A 20,240-nucleotide genomic window follows, 5' to 3' on the forward strand; every position below is an offset into this window, starting at 1 on the left:
CACCGTCCCACTCAGTTTCAGAACTATGTATTTGGGCCTTAAAACTCCTGCCATGGACGGTATAGATGGATACATGTGGAGCATACTTCTGGCATCTGGGGAAAAGGCCATCGCAACAAAATGAAGGACACAAACTGCACCGACGATTAAGGACTGAACCGACATCATAACTGACAGACAGACTCAACCGGGAAACTGACAAATTTCAAAGAAACTGGACTAAATGTGGCTATTATTTAGAAGCTTATTTGCCTTAAACTGTCTTTTCATGGGATTTACTTTTTATTTTATTTTAGTCATTTCTACAATGTTATTTTTTTAAATCACCCAATCTGTTTCTTTCTCTGGCCCTGCTCTTGTCTTTTATTTTTTTGTACGTTTATTTATATATATATATATAAAAATAATAAAAATATAACTAAAGGAATTGACAATTGTGAGAAGGTACTGTATTTTGAGTCTGATCAGAGTGAAGCGCCAAAGCAACTGGGGAAATTGTATCATGTTGCTACCGATTTTACTTATATTTTGAAAGTAAAAGTTGCTTTCAGGGATTGCTTGATTACCTTTATATAAAAATAGACAATATACACAAGTAATCACATTTTTTGCATTTTTTTCAATGACTTTGATACATAGTATTAGGAATGGCTAAACAAACAGAATCGTTATACATAAAAGTTTCACCGTGCAGGTTATTTACATTTTGTTTCTTGATGTTTCTTCAGATAATACAGCCGCCCAAAACCCTTCCCACACCTCGAACAATTGTGTGGGTAAATTCCTGTGTGTTTACTCATATGTTGCTTAAGGTCTTGGCTAAACTTATGTGCTTTTCCGCAGACATGGCACACGTATGGCCTGAGATCCAAATGTTTGCTTCTGATGTGGAGCCTCAGAACATTCACTCTCTTGAAAGTCTTATCACACTGGTCACATTTAAAGGGACGCTCATCTGTGTGTTTGATCATGTGGATGTCCAGATATCTTTGAGTGGACCAGCCTTGTCCACAGATCTCACACAGGTATGGTTCCTGTCCATTGTGTCGGTCCATGTGCCTGTTGAGGTATAGCTTTCGATTGAATACCTTGGGACATAATGGGCATGAGAAGCCTCCCGTGTGCCTGTGCATATGGACTTTAAGGGCGTCAATTGAACTAAACTTCTTATCACAGTAAGAACACATAATGGGTTGAGTGTTTTTATGTGCGTTTAACCTACGAGCAATATTGCAGCTGTGTATCATCTTCTCCTCACTGATGTGTGGTATTCTACAGGTGTCTTTGAAACTGGTTTTGTGTCTTTTTAACCCTGAAGGTTTTGTGAAACACCTTTTACATATGGCACACGGATAGAGCCGCATCTTCTGGTGATGTCTCACTATGTCGCATAACCTCACAAAGGCTCTTTTACAAACACTACATTGGAATGAGCCATTAACCACGTGAGAGTTAAAATAGTGTCTTTGCATCAGGTCAAGTTCAGAAAACATTTGGTCACATAGTGTGCACTTCATAGTGCTGTCTTTGGTAGATGTGCTGGTCTCAGAAGAGTTTATATTGCAAGGTTTGATCACATTTGAATGTAGTACTGGCTTTTCAGTTTGCACTGAATCTTTGGAAAGAAAGTCTCTTTCTCGGTTGGGAGACAAGCGTCTAAGAAGAACAACACAATTTTTAACTCTGTGCATTAGAGTTTCATTTCTTTCCTTACATCCATTTTCCTGGTGAAACTTTAATTTATCATAATGGGTAAAATCCTTTCCACATTCCCCACAAATGTGAGAATCCTCTTCCGTGTGGACTCTCATGTGATTTGTCAAATCTGCAGAGGAGGTAAAGGCTCGTCCACATTTAGAGCAGGCCTTAATTCGGCTGCTTCTTTTACACATCTGTCTTCCAGAGATGTCTGAACTCCTGGACCGCTGCAGTGAGTCTGGATGCCAACTCTCATCTTCATTGCAGCTTGTGTTGTGACCGGGATCAGGACTGACCTGCTCTGAGCCGATGCAACACTGGGTCTTGGCTTGATTGTCCTTTCTCCAATCACTAGGACCAGTTTCCAAATTTACAATAGTTTTCTCTTTAATACAATCTTCAGAGTACTCAGATTGTCTCTGAGGCACATCAGCGTTATAATCATCTTCATCATCCTCATCTTCATCATCGTTATCATTCTCATCATCATCAAAAGAAAGCGTGACTTCCACTGAGGGAACAACATTCTCTGTCCTGACTGTGACATCCTGTGGTTCGTGTCCTTTTGTATCGGAGCTCTCGACTTGGTGTCCTGTTCAAATGCAAAACAAACACATTAATATGCTACAAAACAGGACGATCTGGAAACGTTATTCCACAAATAGTGCCTTTTAGCTCCAGTTCTAGCAGAAGAAAAGCACTGCACATATTTAGCCTACCTTCTCTTAAAGTCTTGCTCATCCTGTTCCACTGTTGCATCTAGAGGAGCCGTGCAGTGAGAAATCCCGTTACCTCGAACACGTTACACGGCTACAACTCTGTTTCTCCATGGAAACGCATTTTAAACATCCATGATTTTGATAGATAACATGGGAAGCGCACGGAAGTGGCCGCTGCTTACGCCGCGGAGCTCACGTTGTTACGTCATCACGCAATGGTGCGTTTTTGTTTTTTTTAAATATAAGTATGCAAAATATATGACTGCACACTCACCGTAGAATCATTAAAGTATTAATTATGGAATATGTTTTTATTTATATGTTTGTTGTATTTATTTTAATGTTTTTGGTATGTCATTACATTTCTAGCCACGTGGTGTCAGTAGAGCACAAGGCTTGGTACGGGGCTCTGCAGAAACCAGGTCCAGGTCACCATTTTTCATTTATAACATGCCAATACTTACAAAAAGTCGTCTTCTTCCCTTTTTAAAATGTTTGCCTGACATAACCTACCTGCTATCTTTGGGCATGAATGAGAAATTGCTCATTTTAAAATGTCTGTCATGTGTTAATCACCCCTCAAAAAGTAAGAAGCTCCATCAAATAAACGTCTTATAATGGTTCTCCTCTGGCTGTTGACCATGGATGTTTTTTCTTGTTTTGTTTTCTTAGCCTACTTTGTTCTTTTTTAATTTATACCACCCCACTTCTCAAAACGTATATACTGTTCCAACTGTTTAGCCAGTGAGACAAGTGGGTGCTCCTGCAGACCAAAGTGTGGAGACTGGTCCTTAGGCGCAGCTAATCCAAATTAAAAATTTGCCCACAGGGAGGATGAATTCAAAGTAAAGCAAAAAAACAAAAACAAATCAACCTTTTACCATAAAACCTATAGTTTAGTGTGTGCGTGAGAGAGAATTGTGCTTATGAAATGTGATAAGGCCAGTATAATCCTTTATGTTCCTGTCTGTAAATTGGTTTTCAAAAAGGAGAATTACATCAGGCACGATTGAGTACATTGCAGTGATTATCTGATTACAGTTGACACATTATCTGGAATCACAGTCGTTTTGATGGTCATTTTATAAGCACAGCTGCACATTGTGAGCTCTGTATACCTACACTTTATACTGTGGAATTAAACAATGATTTTTAGCATGTTATTCTGATGCCAACTAAAAAAAGCAACTCTGAAAATGATATCATGTTGCTAGATTTGCAAGTAATCACCATTCGTACATTTCCTTATTTTGTGTCTTAATCGCTTTGACGTCAAGGAAACATTTGGACACATTTTGAAAAACCTGCCACTCTGGAAACAAACACTCGCTAATTTTGCCACAACTGTATTTCCATCTAACATTTTGCCGTGCCTAAAACACAGTGATCTTTTTAAACTCTTAAATCCTTAGACGAAACTGAAGTTGTACAGTAAACAATATGTAGAGACTTAGATTTAAATAACTGTGTAACATTTGAACAGAAAAACAAACGGAAATAGCTTGTGAATAGTTTTGTGCAGCGTTTTGCACTGTGGGAGCTGCAGCTATACTATCACATCTCTTGTTCAGTTTGTGCCAATGTGTAGCATGAGCAAGAGCCAGACAGTTGAAAATGCTGAGAAAATGACAGATGGAGACGAGGGAGGAGCAGATTTGTAGTGACAAGCTGCCATGGTGGGAAATTGTAAGGTTGCTTTCCATAATGTCTTCATGTCTCTACTTCCATGGAAACCAGTTCATGTCCAAACCTTAAGCCAAATATGTTTTTCAATTTATTTTCAAATATCAGATCCTTTTTTTTTTCGGAAAAATTAGTCATCTGTGTTATTTAAGTCAGTGAGTTGTGAGCGAGTCATCTTTGTGCCCTGTAGCCTACGGTAACTCGCTGCAAATCTGTCAACAGAAGTATTTTACTGTTTACTTTAACAGCTGGTGCAGTAAAAAACAGTAATAATATAAACATAAGTTATTGTAGCACTGAGTCTTTTTATTCAAATAAATGTACAGAAAAAAGTTGAGCCTTTTCATTATTTGTCATGGATCGGATTCACAGACATGACTTATTTATCCTGTGGTTTGAAGTCAGTTCAAGCTGCAACTGTCAATCAATTTATCGTGACTCGTCAAAGATAAAAAAAATAGTTTGATACTCATCAGACTCTAAATCACGTACATATAGACATTTTTATAACAAATGATTAAACAGCATGATTATTAATCAAAATATAAAAAAGAATCAGCTATGTGTAAATATTCTCTCTCTTGAAGCCTTCAGTCGCCATATTTCATTTTATTTGGTTGATAATGTATTTAAAAAGTAAAGGTTCTAGGCTAGTGAACCAATAAACTATTAATACAAAATAATAGTTATAGTGACGTCCCCACTTTTTACTTAATCATAACATGTTTGTGGTTGAATAATGGCACCACTTTCTGAAGCTATGGTGAAAAATGATTTCACAAAAGCGTCAAGACGTTGAACTTTGTCTCAGTTTTTGTGAATGGCCCCAGTAATTACAGATATTTGAATCATAAACCAGGTCAAAAAGTCTGATAACAGAAAATAAATATTCCAACATAGAATTCTATAGAACCAATAGAATAGTGTGAATGATAGTTTCACTTTTTACTATGCATCTTCTCATAAGTTTGTATTGTCATATTGCTCTATGATGGTGATGCCATACAAAAGTATAGGCCTATTTATCAAAGAGTTTGTAGTTACATTTTGTAGATCTTTTGACTAATTGATAGATTTTTAAACACTACTGTACAGTACTTGTGCTTGTAATTGAGTATAATTTTAAGTAAACGTAATTATGGTAGTTATATTTAAAGTCACTATGAGTTTTGAGTACAGTACAGTCTCAATCGTTCCAATGTTCTCTGTCCATCTACAAACACACAAAACATCCCTCCATCGCCTGCTCTGATTGGCCAAAACTCAGAGAATATGCAGATTATACTTTAAAACAACTTCATTCCCCTTTTAACGGTTTATTTAACCATGTTTGGTATAAAAGACTGATCTAAAACTATTCTAAAACCATGTTAAAAAGTAACTATAACTAGTACTTTACATTTTCACTTAAAATCAGATTTGTAAGCAGTATTTTGCCACATTACACACATTCAGAACTCTTTCCACCATTGGCCAATACACGACATAGTCCTTTTAGCATTAATGTCAAATGTCAATGTTTGCATTACTGAATTCATACAGCTAAATGGTCTCAGAAAATTGATTTTTAAAAGTATTTGGGACTATAAAGAAATGCTACTTTGGATGATTAATGCTTACCAAATACTTAACTGAAACATAATCTTGAAACAATTCCTTACCCAGGGCAGTTGCATAACTTCACTGCTATAATCTTGCAGAAGACATATGACCTCCTCTTGGCTCTAACAGTGTGTATCTGTAACTAATCTCATAAGACAATGAAACCGTGTACAAACAGTAAAGTTATAACCAAACACTGTGTCCCAAAGGTTACGCAGTTGTGTCTCGTTTTGGAGGTGGAAACGGACACACAAGCTTCTTAGTGACAAAACATACACCGTCATCCTCAGCGCGACATTATCTACCTCAGGGAAAGATTAAGCCTTTCCCCTTTTATCCCCTAACCTCCGACATGGGCTGAAAATATCGAGTGTGCGTTTAAAAATAGTGCCCTATTTCTTTGCAGGTTTCTGAGCCTCTGTTCATGCCAACATTTGAGGGAAGTGATTGAACTCAATTATTAATTGTTGTTTATTTGATTTTTTTTGTGGTTTACCATCTGGTCACCCTGAACAACATGTAGGTCAATATTAGTTGGCAAAAGCTTTAGTTACAGTTCAGCACTCATTATTTTTCCTTTTTTTCTTCTTATTTTTACTTTTATTAAGCTACGTTTTTAGTACTTCTCTTCAATACTTCTAAAAGTTCTATTAAGTTAAGGCAAGCCATGATATGTTTTGATTTTGTCCTGTTTTAAATCACAAACTGGCAGATTAACTCCTTTAAGACTGTTTTACTTTTCTCATCTAAATAGTGTTTGTACCTTTACCCAGTCAGGAATAATTTCTAACTTTTCTGAAGTAACGTGGTGTAGGCCTATACTTCATATTTTTGAATCAGGCATTTTTTTGATAATTTGAGGGGCCACTTTTATGACAAATCTATGGAATGAAAGATAGTCTTGTGTAGCCGACACTGTTAAATAAAGTTAGGCTGTCCCTTATGTTGATTAAAAACTGGACATAACAACAATCACTTGCTCCAAAATGTTCCACAGAAGTCGCCTGTGTTACAGAAGGAACATCTGATGGCTCTGTAGGATTTTTGGATCTGTTTTGGAGCATTGGGCTGTCTGATCATGGATTACACTTTTGTTTTGCTGCATTCCTTTGATTTCTAATTCTCTGGGCTCTTGTCTTTTCTTTACAAATTAATCAACACTGAGCGCGTGAATCTCTGAAATCTCCCCATAATTGTACTGAAAGAAAAGTGTTTAAGCCGCAAAATGTGCCTAATATAATTAACAATTCCTCTGAAATTGAAAAGAATGAGTGTAGAATGAGTGATGTTCATAGAAAACAAAGTAAAAAAACGTATAAATTTAGAAACAAAATAAGTGTATGTCAGAGATAATAGTTAAGAATGTAAGTAGCACACGTAAATAGCCCATACATATATACATATATATATATGTTTGTTCTTTTCTTCTGTGTCTATCTCTGTATCTACCTGCGTTGCATCAATGGAATTTCCCCATGTGGGACAATAAAGGATTATCTTATCTTATCTTATCTTATCTTATATATATATATATATATATATATATATATATATATATATATATATACAGATATACAGATGTTTAGGGTCTTTATTGTCAAAGCAGCGGCCCATGAGAGGAGCGCGTCCAGCCAATCAGCGGCGCGCACGGCTCTGCTCCGCTAATCGGCTACAAGCGCCTCACTGCGGAGCGCGCGCAGCTCCATGCTCACTCCGCACTCCGCACTGCTCTGAGCCTGGCAGAGCTGCTCACTCACTACTCTGCCTCTCGCTGTGGTATTAGCTCACTTGGATTTGGGACTGGGAGGTGTTTCGCTCTGCGTCTGCCCGTTTTGGCTCTCGGCGGTAGTTGTGAGTACGAGGCGAATCAGAAGCGAATCAGAGGCGCCTCGGAGGCGGCTCAGAGGCGGATGCCGCAGCTCAGGTAGGACTGGACTGGACCGGACTACTCTGATGAACGATGGCTCTTCAATTGTAATCCACGCCGCCGCTGTAACCGCGCGCCCCGCTTTGTTTGCGGCGTCGCGATGTTCAAGACGGCCCATTACCCCGCGGTGGACCCCGCGCCCACCTTCATGCACGGCACTTGGTTCGCCACCACGGGCTGCCGCGAAAACACGCCCGTGGCCGTGGAAAAACCCAAGAAAAAAGCCTTCAGCCTGGTGAAAATGATGTCTCTGAGCAACAAGAAAGGGCACGACAAGCCTCCGCACCACCACAACAACATGCCGTTCACCATCCACTGTACCATCGGCAAAGAGATCAAGCACATATGCAGCAACTGCAGCCGAGGCAACGACACTCAGGACGGTGAGTACGAGAGCCCCAGGAGCCCCAGGAGCCTCTGGAGCCCTGCGGTACTCAAGATGCCCTGAGGCTTTAAGACTGTCAGGTTCTCCTGTAGGTGGCTGTAGGCCTTCTCGTGTCAGATGGTGTAAGTGGGTCAGTGTGTGGTCCAGAGCTGTGTGTGTGTCAGGACTGGATCAGAACTTCTCAGAGTATTCACCTGTTGTGTGCCTGCCAAAGCCCCAGTGTGTCATATGCAGAGGATCTCTGAGGATGTTGGCACTACAGAATTACAGTTTCTTGTCATTACATCACCACTCAGCCATCTTAACAGCCTCTTCTTAATTAGACCGTACTCATTACACAAGTACATTTCTGTGTGGGATCACTTCTCCTGCTCTGTTGGCCGAAAGCTGCCATTAGGATGGATTGTGTAGGCTTCTGCCCGAGATGCCGGAGGAGGTCTTCCTTATCCTCTGCTGCTCTATGCTGAGCAGCCTGTGTGTTTTGGATGCCTAATGAAGTCACTTGACTCTCTTGGCTTCAATCAGTATTGGCTGCAGCACTATTTATAGACTGGTGTGATGGCAGGACCAGTAAGAAAAGCTGCCTTTGAGGCACTCGAGCATCCAAGTAATAGAGCGTGTTGGGACTGGTAACTCTGCTTCACCGTCACCGTGTCACATTGTTTAGCATGAACTCCCTGAGCCCCGAGGAGCTGACTGGAGCATGAGGACGGGGCAGGGAGAGCTCTGTGTGGGCAAACACCAGCATCATTGGGGAGAATGTATCGTCATTCAAAAGCCACCACCACATGAACCGTAGAAGCACTGATTAAGAAAAGCTCATATTGTGCTCCCTGAGGCTCACTTTCTTTTGATTTTTTTTTAATTCAAAAGAGGTGTTTATGCCATCCGCTTGTCTCCAAGAGAAGTGATACATTTAATGCCAAACTGTGGAACATTCAGGCAACGCAATATCATCTCAATGGAGACGAGCAGGTGGTGGACCCTCAGAGAGAGAGAAGAATGGCTTACATATTTCAAATTGACACATGTTTTCTTGAGCAAGTGCAAACACAGACACTGTTTTGGTGCAGCCATCAGGTAGTGCGCCAATTAAAGATGACAATATTATTATTATTTGTATTTAATTTAGATTGACATTTGACATTTTATTCAGTGTAAACCCCAATATTAACCCAAAGCATCTTTAATAGAAACACATCCGCCGACTTCATGTTAAAACTCACAGAATGGACAAGTTCCGCCTCCTCATAGTGACAGATTTTAAGTGTTGGAGAATGGCTACTGAACATTTTTGAACCTTTTACGTATCACTCGCCGTCATCATTTAACTTTTTTTTTTACAACTGAGTACACAGATGTGGGCGGGGTTAAAGGATAGGTGAAAACAGGACATTTTCAGCACACTCTACATTAACATATGGTAATTATGACATGGTTAAAAGGTGATTTTGCGTAATGTGACACCCCCTTTAAGGACAAACCAGGACTAATTGATCACGTAAAAGACTTTAACTGTCTCTTAATCATAACTAACCAGGCTAAAGGAACATGTACAGAGCATAACATGCACCCCAGCTCGTCCTCATCGTCTCTTTTCCTTTGCACCTTTCGTTTCATCTCGCACACCTTTTCTCTAGCCAGGTTACCGCACTTAACACCTCCTTCTCCACCAGATTTTTAACGTTTTCTTTCTTTCTCTCTCGCAGCTGAAGAAGCGGAGCGATTTGCCACCATGCGCTCGGAGTCCATGCTCACTGGCACCCACACGCCGCCCATTCGCCGGCGGAGCAAGTTTGCCTCTCTGGGACGCCTCCTCAAGCCCTGGAAGTGGAGGAAGAAGAAGAGCGAGAAGTTCAAGCAGACCTCGGCCGGTATGTGTTTGTGTGCGCTCTAGCTTTTCGAGCGCTGCAGTGGAGTGAACTACTTTGGCACCTTTGATTGTAATCTGTGGAAATGTAGGTAGCTTTAGGTTGTCAGGAGATTTGTGACCCAAGATGGTAATAATATATCAATTATTTTGTATTTAACCCAGTTTTAAACAATTTGAAAACAATAAGATCTAGATTTATAATTACACAAATATTTTTGCTCTTTACTGGCTTCACTACTTCTTTCTTTTGATGTATATATGTATATATATATATATATATATATATATATTTTAATTAATTTTACATTTGTCTTAATTTCTATTCTACACTATTAATATTTTTTGTAGAAAGAAGGAAAGAAAGAAAGTACTCTAGGGCTGCAGCAGTTAATCAGAATAATTGTTACTTATCAAATATTCATCTTAAATTACATATTTTATAACAACTAGAGCAACATTATTAAATTGTTAAAAAAAGGAAACTATATAGTGATTTTCATGCACTTAGTTTGTAAATCTTTACTATATAGAAGCTTGCAGAATAGTTTAACCTATATATGGTTAAAATGCATTTAAAAAACTTTAGAAATAATCGTTTGACTCCAAAGGTGGGAGATATCGAGGTATAATGTAATGATAATAATAATAATGTATAATATTGCTGTTGTTGTTTTTGGAAATATGCAAAATTAGAATACTGAGTGTGTCGTCTATAATTAAATCTATTAAAAATGACCTAAAAAGAGGCAGAAATTTGATTTTTTTTAGTAGTTAATTTTATGTTTTGTGTGATATGTGACTCTGAACAGACATTTACAGACACATTTAACACATTGAGATAACCCCAAAAATATTCATTTTTGTCCCCTGTGACTAGACTTACCACCAGATCAGAAAAATAAGGTCCGACTCGACGACCTCTAAAGTCATCATTAGCTGCCGCCCCTTTAATAACCCCTTTAATAACCCCGTCTTGTTTAAAATGTGTTTTCCTTTGGCGTAATAAGAAGTGGCTGTTTGGCTCTCGGGGGTGATTGAAATTGATTCTCCAAAAGTGCAGTGTTGCGAGTTTTGTTCTCCCAGGTCTCTTCGGAGCTGCCTTTATGTTGTATTCTGCTGTCGTCAGGGGCAACAGAAGGACACACTTTCGCTGCCCGCCCTGGTCAGCCTGATGGTGGCTACAGCAGAGACAGTGCGTACCCATTTAGAGACTCAATTGAATTAGCGTTAGTGTTGCTGGTGTGAATTTGTTGAGTGAATCAGAGCGCTGTGACTGCTCTTTTACACAAGGACAAGAACTATTTTAGTCTAATACTGTTTAATCAAATATAACATCATTAGATTGTAAGTCTGGACAACTATTCTGTACCATGGAACTGTTGGTTTTTGAGTTAACGTGGCCAAAAATGTCAGAATTGTTGTTTTAGTAAGCTTTCTTTTGATCAAATTCCTCATTTCATTGTAAATAATTGAATAGAAAGAGATGTTTTGGACTCAGCTGTTTGGATCTAGTGTTTGTTAGAGTTCCACTGGTCCCATTGGTGGTAGTTAATATGTCTATTGTGGGTGGCAGGTCAGACTTCATTGGTTTGGACTCGTCTATTGCAGATGTTTTGTCAAAGTCGTTGTCTCGCAATAGTTTCCAAGTTATTCAGTCATGATCATTTGTTGTTATTCGAGAGGGCACTCTAAACACTTGAAGAAAAACATGTTACTCTGAGAAATATGGGCCCATGAGCTCATCGCCTTCTCCAAGATGTTCTCATCCACTGTGTGACAATAGTGCTGATTTGGTCAACTCATATTGGTTTTTTTCATTTTTTATTTTTTTCTGCTGTCAAAAAAAGGCACTAATAAATAATGACTGAAACTATGACCGAAAGTACAGATATATTTGTTGATTAATACATTATTTAAAGACTACTTGAAGGGACAGGTGAAGACTGGCTCCAAGCTCCCAAATGATTCTGAGTCTAATGAAAAACTACTGTCTTGTACAGATTTGTGAGGCTATAAAAAGACAATTGTACATGTGGGAGATGCTCTATGAAACAGTGCTACATAATATCATAATTAGAATTAAAAACAAAAACTGAGAAGAGTAAAATTACAAGGGACATGGAAACAATATTTATACTTCAGTGAGTGTTTGAACGTTTTCAAATGGATCCTTGTAGAGCAGATTGTATTTTTGACACTTTTGATCACCGGATACACATTCTTCTCATCTCTTTAGAATGATGAGGTTCTATCAGCGTTCAGGCTTGAGCCACAGAGATGTTTAAGTTTAAAGTTTTGACCAGTTGCATAGCAAAAATGCACACATAGCATAAAGATTAAAACGTTTAAGCAAACATTTGTGTTTGTCTAGATGTCTAGAAAAATAAATTTACTAATTTAAAGATTTATCTCAAATTAAGTCATGCCACTTTTTTTTTTAAACCAATAAAAACCCGTGTTCTGTAACTGAGTGGAACGTCAAACATTCCAAAGCTGTTGAATATGATTGGCTAATCTTGGTTTAGGCAGATAGAACCTTTATAACGCCAAGTGAATCTTTGAAATGTAAACTGTTTTTGTTCATCAAATTGTGCCAAACAGAGTATAGAGTATATTCTACCCTATAGATGTATATTCTCTATGTATACAGATGTGATCTAGGAGCCAGAATATATGAATCACTGACAAAAATACCAGATGGAACCTTATAATTCTAAGGGGATGTTTTCTATGACTAAAAAAATACTTTGTTCATAAACTAAATGTATTTATATTTAGTCAATCAGTCGACAAAAGCCTTAAACGAATAATTCTTTCCTGTAAAAAGACTAACCATAAAAAGGAAAGTAAAATGTTAAAAGCTAACGGTGAGAGAAGCCCATCCAAACTGCGTGGGAATGGTCCTCTCACTGCTGTGTTCATATGCAGCGTATAATCAAAAGCACTGCTCGAAAAGGGGGGCATTATGCTGGGAATTCGGCTTGAAAACTCTCCTTTCACTCGATTGTTATCCACTTATTTTGTTTGCATAAAGCCGCTCTCTCTCTCTAAATACTCATTGTTTCATCCAGTTCTTTTGATGCTGGATTATGACTTTATTTTGGCCATATCTCGCTGGAGGGCTGGAGACAATGTCCGATGCGGGGCCGGGATGCCAGGCAGGTGCCCCCCACTAGAGCGTGCCAGGGCGTGTCAGGGCGCTTGAGGCCCGTCACATCCATTTGAACGCCCGCTGTGATCCCAACTTCTAAAACGCAAATGCAGAAAAGTGGAGCAGTCCCAACAATCCCGAATCAGTGCAACCAATTCACATGCGGGGAAGTAGCTCAGTGGTTTCTTGCATGGATAGTGTTCTACAGACAGACTAGAGGTGAATGATTAATCAAAACTGAATCAGCATTGCTGTTTGGAGTGATGTGTCAAAAAAAAGATCACAATTTTCCCTCTTAATTTTGATTAGTCAGAATTTAAGCATGGGTTTTCTGGCAAAAAATGTCTTTCAATAGTAATTTCATGAACATAATTTATAAGACCGACGTTGAATCAGTCGCATTTATCACAAAAGCTAGTTGTATTTATTCCTCCAAAGTCAGAACGACGCTCCAAACCACATTCGATTTAAAAAGCCAAGATAAACGTTGACGATTTGAAACTAATGGATCTTGAATAAAATCTGATTCATTGCGCTTCCCTAATTTCAATGGGCAAAATAACAAAATATTCTCCAAGGGGTCGTCTTATGTATAAAACCTGCAGCTGTGATGTTTTAAAATGTGATTTCAACATTATTTTAGCCAATAATTTGCCAATATTTCTTTTTTTTGCGTGATTGCTCTTTTGTAACAGGTCAACACCAAGACCTACCGGTACTTATTTTTCTTATCCAAACCAACACCACACTGACCTATTTATTTTTCATTAACCATTTGATGTTAGAAAAGATACAGCTTAAACTTTAAACGACCAACAGTTCTACAACAATGATTCCTGAACTCTTTTTTTTCAGGCTGTATTTCAGTTTGTAGTGTAGATGTTGTTGTGGTTTTAGGGTTCAGGCTGTATTTAGACAGTGTTTGGTCCAAGATTAGTCCTGGTTTAGTTTTAATCATGTTCAGAGCTTGTTTAATCACGGATGTATGTAATGGTTATGCTGGAATTCAATGACGCCCATATTAGGAATGTTTGCGTGCAATTTTCGTGGTACAGTGCATGAAAACATTTTGGTTAGTATTTTTGGCTAAAGTATTGATACACAGGCAGATATGAGTGCTTATTTGCTTTGAAAAATCACATAAAAATGACAAAATAAGACTCTTCCTGAATAGTTTTGGAATATCAGAACTAGTGAGAAACTATGTGGTAATATTACATAAAGCACTGTTATTTTGCGCTAAAGTTCTAAACATAATCTAAATATTTAATTGTCTGACAAAAGACTTTCTATATAATTTTTAAAAATCTTTTCCTTTGTATCGAAAACAAGTTTGAAATGTTGCTTTTGCGACAACTAGGGATGTCAAGATGATCAAGTTAAGCAATAATAGTGATTATTCAGGTCACAATATAATCGTAAGAACCAAAAAATAATAAATGTGACAATTTTAGAAGCTAAATTAGTTATTTTAGTTCAATATATGGTCCAAAAGTAGACTTAAATGAAAATAATTGTCATATTTAACTTTATTTTGCCATTCAGAAAGTTCAATTTCATATACCCGGTCACAAACTGTAGGAAAAGTAACATTTTAGACACAGGAATGAATGAAAGTTAAAGATTTCACTGTTGTTTAGTTACAGTCTCAGCAATCGTGAATCATCGTCAAATAGTGATGTTTTTTCTCACAATATTCGTAACTCTAAAATTTGATCTTGTGACATCCCTAGTGACAACAATACTGTACTTTTGAATCCGTGGATATGATTCATACAAAGTCTGCCACATAAATACTGATTCAGAACATGAATGCAAAGACAAGTTGTGTGAACACGCTGTAAACATTTTAGAGTGTTATACTAGTACTAAACGCTCTGGATTCTCACCAAGGAATGCAGAATTAACTACTTTTTAGTCATCAACCGTGTCTGTGCTTTTGCCCTGAGTTATTGTGAAGATTTAAACAAATCTGAAAGCTCATAAAATCTCACTTTTCCTGAGTATTTTTAGCTTATCTTTCTCATTAACATGTGAAAACACTAGTTCAGAGAGTATGTGGAGTTGGTCATCTGACTGACCAAGAAACACAGAATTTGCTTTAATATTAGTTTTACATAATCGCAACAGCAGCACGGCCTTTTCAGTTTGCACACAGATCTGACGGCTCAACGTGGACTTTCTGATTAACAGAACAGCCCATTAAAGTTGCAGTGCCTGTTTTGGAGGCAGGTCCAGGGAATGGTCTTGGTTAAAAGCCTCTACTTTGAGCTCCAGCGCCTCGGGCTGCTGCTGGGGTGTGTGCTGACTATCTGGGTCACTCTGCAGATGAATATATTTTCTCTCACTCAAAAAGGGAAAGAAAAAAAAGTGCTAAGCGTAGCCCTGCACATCAATAGAGGCAGCTCCTGTAGATGCCAGTTTCATTTGACATGCTCCGATCCGAGTGTCTCAGATGAGGCTCTTCTCTGGTTCACTGTTGCAGCGGGTCCAGAATAGGCTGGAGTTGGTTCTCAAGGTGATTTAAAGATGTTTCAAGTACTTTCTCGTGTTCAGGAGCAGTTTTTCTGGTTTTAAATCAGTGGTCGAGTGGATGGCCAGGCTCCACGTGCAGCCAGCCGCAGGGTCGTGAGTCCTTCTCCGGCTCGGAAAGTTTAATTTCCTCCATCATTCCCATTTTGCAAGGCACTGTCCTGTCCAGTGTGGCCTATGAGCCGGGAATTTCTTTTTTAAAAAGTTGGAAATTTACTCTCGTGACACAATATTTTGTAGTCACATTAAAACATTTTTTTCACTTATTTACTCATCTCTGTCAGACATATCTAACAGGGCATTGGCAAATCCATCCAAGAATTCCTTATATCTATATTTGCTTTCACTAATTCTTCATTTCTTTTAACATAAATGAATAAAATAAGAGAATGAATTAAAGATAAACACAATTCATATGTATAGATGAAGACAAAAATAAAATAAAGACAGAATAAAGACAAAGAAAGAGAAGAGAGTAAAAAAAGACTATAAAACTGATTATTTTACCCAAATTTTGGAATTGAAATGCAGCCAAGGAAGGAAAAAACCCGCAAAAAACACAATTGAAAAGCAAAGGTTGAGGCCCAATAAATCCATGATATGAGTCCCATTTTTGTAAATGCAACACCCTTCTGATGAAATTAACATGAAAAATCTTAACGTAAACATACCAATATATATATATTTTCTTTTATTTACTCATTGAAAGCTTTACTCCTGAGTTGTTAAAGGTAGGTTAAGGTCAATGTACAGTGTATTGTCCCCATATGGAAGTCTGTTGTGCATGAGAAAACACTCAAATATCACAGTTATTATTTGGATATTTACTGAACCACATTGTCTCCATCAAATCTGGCAAATCCTGATGAGGTGTTTTGATTTAATGATGTTACACAACCCTGGACATTCTCGAGCTGGAGGTTATTATGTCATAAGCTTTGAGTAATTACTTGTCAAAAGGGGAGGGGATGGACGCATAATCCTTCAAACAGAATAAAATCATTGGCATATCAGTTCAACAATGTTCTACAATTCTCTGCTCTTATGTCCTTATTTTCCTATTGTAATCAACTTAAATCAACCCAAAACATTTGGAGCTCAACTTTTTTTTTATCTCTTTGGAAATTGACAAAAATAAGTACTTTTTTGCATTATCTCCATAACAATATAGCACAAAACATGAATGGACCTTAAAATGATCCCTTTATTCCCTTGTTTTGGAGATTGCATGGTACATTTCTGTCTTTTTTTAAAGGTTATTTTAAATCCTTTTAAAGAAGATATACTAAATGTACTAATTTTGTATAATTCCAAAAAACAATTTGCAATATTATAAATGTTTCAGTATATCAGTAAATAATCCTTTTGATCTCCTAAGTTGACGGATGTTTATGAATAATGTTCACGCTCAAAACGACTAAGAACAGCAACAGTACTGTCTGTGCTACGGGCGCCAGACTAGACCAGCCTTCTTTGTATTTATGGGATCATCAGTTTATTGTTGAATTGGGTCAAATAACATGAATGACAATTGTGTAAAATAATGATCTAATGCCAAGTCTTAGCTTTTCCCCTTCACAAATAACACTGTTTCTATAAAATGTTCCTCCTTTTACGGACTCGGGCTAAATTCTTGTCATGTTCTCTCATAAAAAACTCCCGACTGGCTGATTCCTTGCCTTTAGCTAGAATCAGAGAAGCTCGCATCGGAAATGTTTTTGAAGTTCATGGTGATATTGTGCTCCCAAAGCACACTGTGTGATGACAATTCAGTTTTTTTTTGGGAGAATCAAGAGTCGAGCCTTGAAGCGCCATCTTGTTTGACATTCCGCTCATTTCTGTTCTCACTTTGCATTCGCTGGGATGTACTTTGCTGTCACTACGGGCAAGAAACACACAACACGTTCATTGTCTCTTCACTTGATTTATTTAGTTTTTGAGACTCATGGTACAACCTGTGATCGCTCAATGTCATCGTCACGAGCTTTCGGAAGCCTGCAGGGACGCCCCCCCCCACTCCTGTCTCCATGTGTAAGATTATTGTTCTTGTTCTTAATTAGTCGCCGTGCAGAGCGATTTTGAGTTTCCTGGTGTGGTTTCAGAGTGTTTTTGTGTTGAGCCCACTGTACAAAGATGTTAAGTGCCTAATAAGTTTTGAAGGCTAAAAATAGAATCTTGCTGGCGCTATGGGGCACGTTGCACTGTGCATAATTTATTACATGAGCAGTGGTTTTCTCTAGACCCCAAATTCTTATTCACACAGTAAGCTGAGCGTTATAAAGATTCACATGGGACGGATTTGCAGTTTCTTTGTTTTAATTTCAGTTTTTACTACTACAAAACTATTTGAACTTCATTGCCCAAGCCTGTTATGGTCCTCTAGATTTTATATTCATTATCTTGAGACATTGATAATCATTACACGTGTTTAGATCATATTTTTCTGAACAGTTTGGTCAAAAACATGGATTTCTTTCTGTTACTTTGACAACGCTGCATGTGAACTTTTCAATCTTACTCAAATTGAAAATTGCAATTTTGATCTGAACAGCTTTTAATATCAAATTGGGCAATAGTTATTATGATTATTTTGATTATTATGATTGTTATGTTTGTTATGATTGTTATAGCACCACCTATAATTTGAAAATCACTATTTCATTTATTTGATCAGTTTTGCCAAGACATTCCGCTCATAAGACTAAACGAACTAAACAAAATGTCATTTTGATATGTTGGTGTGGCCATCACAAATTCCTAGCTAATGCCGTTTTAATTTTTTTGTTGTAAATCATACGTGTGCTGTCTGATGTCAAACCTGAATCATTTTGTAGATCATTGGCGAGGCAGGGGCGTTTGCGATGGAAGGTGGGGCCTATATCGCCGCTTGCAGCTTTATTTAGTCTTTTTTTTATCTCATTTTGACTGACAATGCTTAGATATACAGTATAGGTACATGTTTTCCGTCATTTTGCAACATATACAGTGGATTTAAATACTGTTAATATCTCCTATTTAAATGGTAATGATCAAATTCGGAAGCACTAGGGACTAATCAAACATTGGAATAATGATTGGCAATTCCATTGTTTGCATTTAACTGATAACGCACGCTGAAATATCACAGGCTGTTTTAAATGTAATGCAAATATGACTTTTGGGTTGCAAGATTACCGGTAATTGAATTTTAATGTTAATGTTAAAATTGGCAAATTGCAAAGACTTCAATTATTGAAGTAACATCATTTTGCAAACACCAAACGCCCTGTATGATTTAAACAAAGCCTGCTAACGCTGACGTTTAGACTAGGGCTGGGAATCACAGGGTCCCTAACGATTCCATGCAATACACAATACACGCCTCACGATACGATAATATCACGATTTTGCATTTCAACAATATACTTTTCAACAACATTTTTCTTTGTTAATCCACGGCCTGCACAAACTCAAAATGAAATTCACCCATTTTAATCATCAAAACAGTCAATGTCAAATATTTTGCTTAAATGAGTTTCCGTCCTTTAAAACACAAGACACAAAATTGTAGCGCGGTCACAACATTTTTACCAAAATTGAATGCGATATATCGATAAAGCAGCCCTTGATATCAACGCTGTATGACCAAATTAAATATCATGATATATCGATATTTTGATATTTTGGCACACCCGTAGTTCAGACCTCCACAAACACGTTCAGTGATCTGTGTTCACACTTTACTCTTCTCTGTTAATGCTCCTGGATGTTTTAAATGTGCTTTGTGAACAGAAGTGATTCTGCTCAAAACTGTTCATTTTGTACCATTCGTTTGACACTATTATAATTTGTGAGTGGATTTTGTAAAGTTGACTTGGCTTTCAAACAATTTAGCAAAAAGATAAATTGGCTGCTTTAATTATTTACAGGACAGATCTTTTATGCATCACACTACTGCACACCACACTGTCATTGTGCCTGAGGGGCGCCTCTTACAGTAGATTTGAGCCCATTTTGGAAAAGACATGGAATTCAAGTTATCTTCACGGCACATAAGTTATGTAAATTGCTAATATATCTTCTGTTCTGTCCTCAGCTTTGGAGAGGAAGATGTCCATGAGACAGAGCCGAGACGAGCTGATCAAAAGAGGAGTGCTTAAGGAAATTTTTGAAAAAGGTGAGATTCTAATTACTTTGTTTTTTTACCCAACGTTTAAGATTGAACTTTAAAGGGTGGATGGTAACGCTGGCTGTGCTCTTTTCTGACTGAGCACGGGAGATTTGCAGATATTATCTTTCATTACAGAGACTCGTTCACTCGTCTGATCATGATTTGATGTGCTTTGGTCGGCTCCGCAGTGTAACCACGGGATGCCTCGAGCCTCTGGACATCACAAAATTGGGCAAACTAAAGAAAGACTTTGTGCAAGATGGTAATAGAGTCATTAAGTTGAGAATGTTGGCCGAAATCTATTACACTGTGTGAGTTTTGTGATCTGCTTGTTTGAAACTCATAGATTTCACATTTGTTATTCACACACAATGTACCGGTATCCATATTTTTTATTAATTTTTTTGGTTGGTTAATAGGGCTGAAAAAAGTGAATGGGTTATCTCAACATACCAATTATTGAGCTAAATAACTATAAAATAATTTAGTTATCAAATAATTGTTGATAATAATATAATGA

The 20,240-nt window shown here is 37.7% G+C and overlaps 2 protein-coding genes across 5 annotated transcripts in view; one reads left to right on the forward strand and one right to left on the reverse strand.

The window, feature by feature from the left end:
• LOC140356552 (phosphatase and actin regulator 1-like) overlaps window positions 1-20,240 on the forward strand; it is a 72,969-nt gene that overhangs the window by 27,692 nt on the left and 25,037 nt on the right. For 2 of the 4 annotated variants that reach the window (XM_072441579.1, XM_072441580.1), the window contains exons 2-3: window positions 9,724-9,888; window positions 19,646-19,726. In XM_072441579.1, coding sequence (XP_072297680.1) covers window positions 9,724-9,888; window positions 19,646-19,726 — 246 coding nt within the window. Of the gene's footprint in view, window positions 1-7,645; window positions 8,013-9,723; window positions 9,889-19,645; window positions 19,727-20,240 lie in introns of those variants that run through there. The other 2 variants (XM_072441577.1, XM_072441578.1) reach the window with 2 other exon arrangements.
• LOC140356551 (uncharacterized) lies at window positions 509-2,605 on the reverse strand. The gene is made up of 2 exons (XM_072441576.1): window positions 2,418-2,605; window positions 509-2,290 (listed from the first exon to the last, which is right to left on the reverse strand). Exons 1-2 carry the CDS (start codon window positions 2,455-2,457, stop codon window positions 696-698), a joined length of 1,635 nt encoding a protein of 544 aa, XP_072297677.1. The 5' UTR covers window positions 2,458-2,605; the 3' UTR covers window positions 509-695.

This window comes from Eucyclogobius newberryi, unplaced genomic scaffold, assembly GCF_026437365.1.
Source record: "Eucyclogobius newberryi isolate DKJ021-1_F unplaced genomic scaffold, fEucNew1.0.hap1 SCAF_12, whole genome shotgun sequence".
NCBI lineage: Eukaryota > Metazoa > Chordata > Actinopteri > Gobiiformes > Gobiidae > Eucyclogobius > Eucyclogobius newberryi.

Bases quoted from the DNA above. Each gene is read 5' to 3' on its own strand.
- LOC140356551 (XM_072441576.1), bottom strand. From the start codon at position 2,457: ATGCAACAGTGGAACAGGATGAGCAAGACTTTAAGAGAAG. The intron at 2,291-2,417 runs GTAGGCTAAATA...GCATTTGAACAG, and splicing joins GAGCAAGACTTTAAGAGAAG to GACACCAAGTCGAGAGCTCC.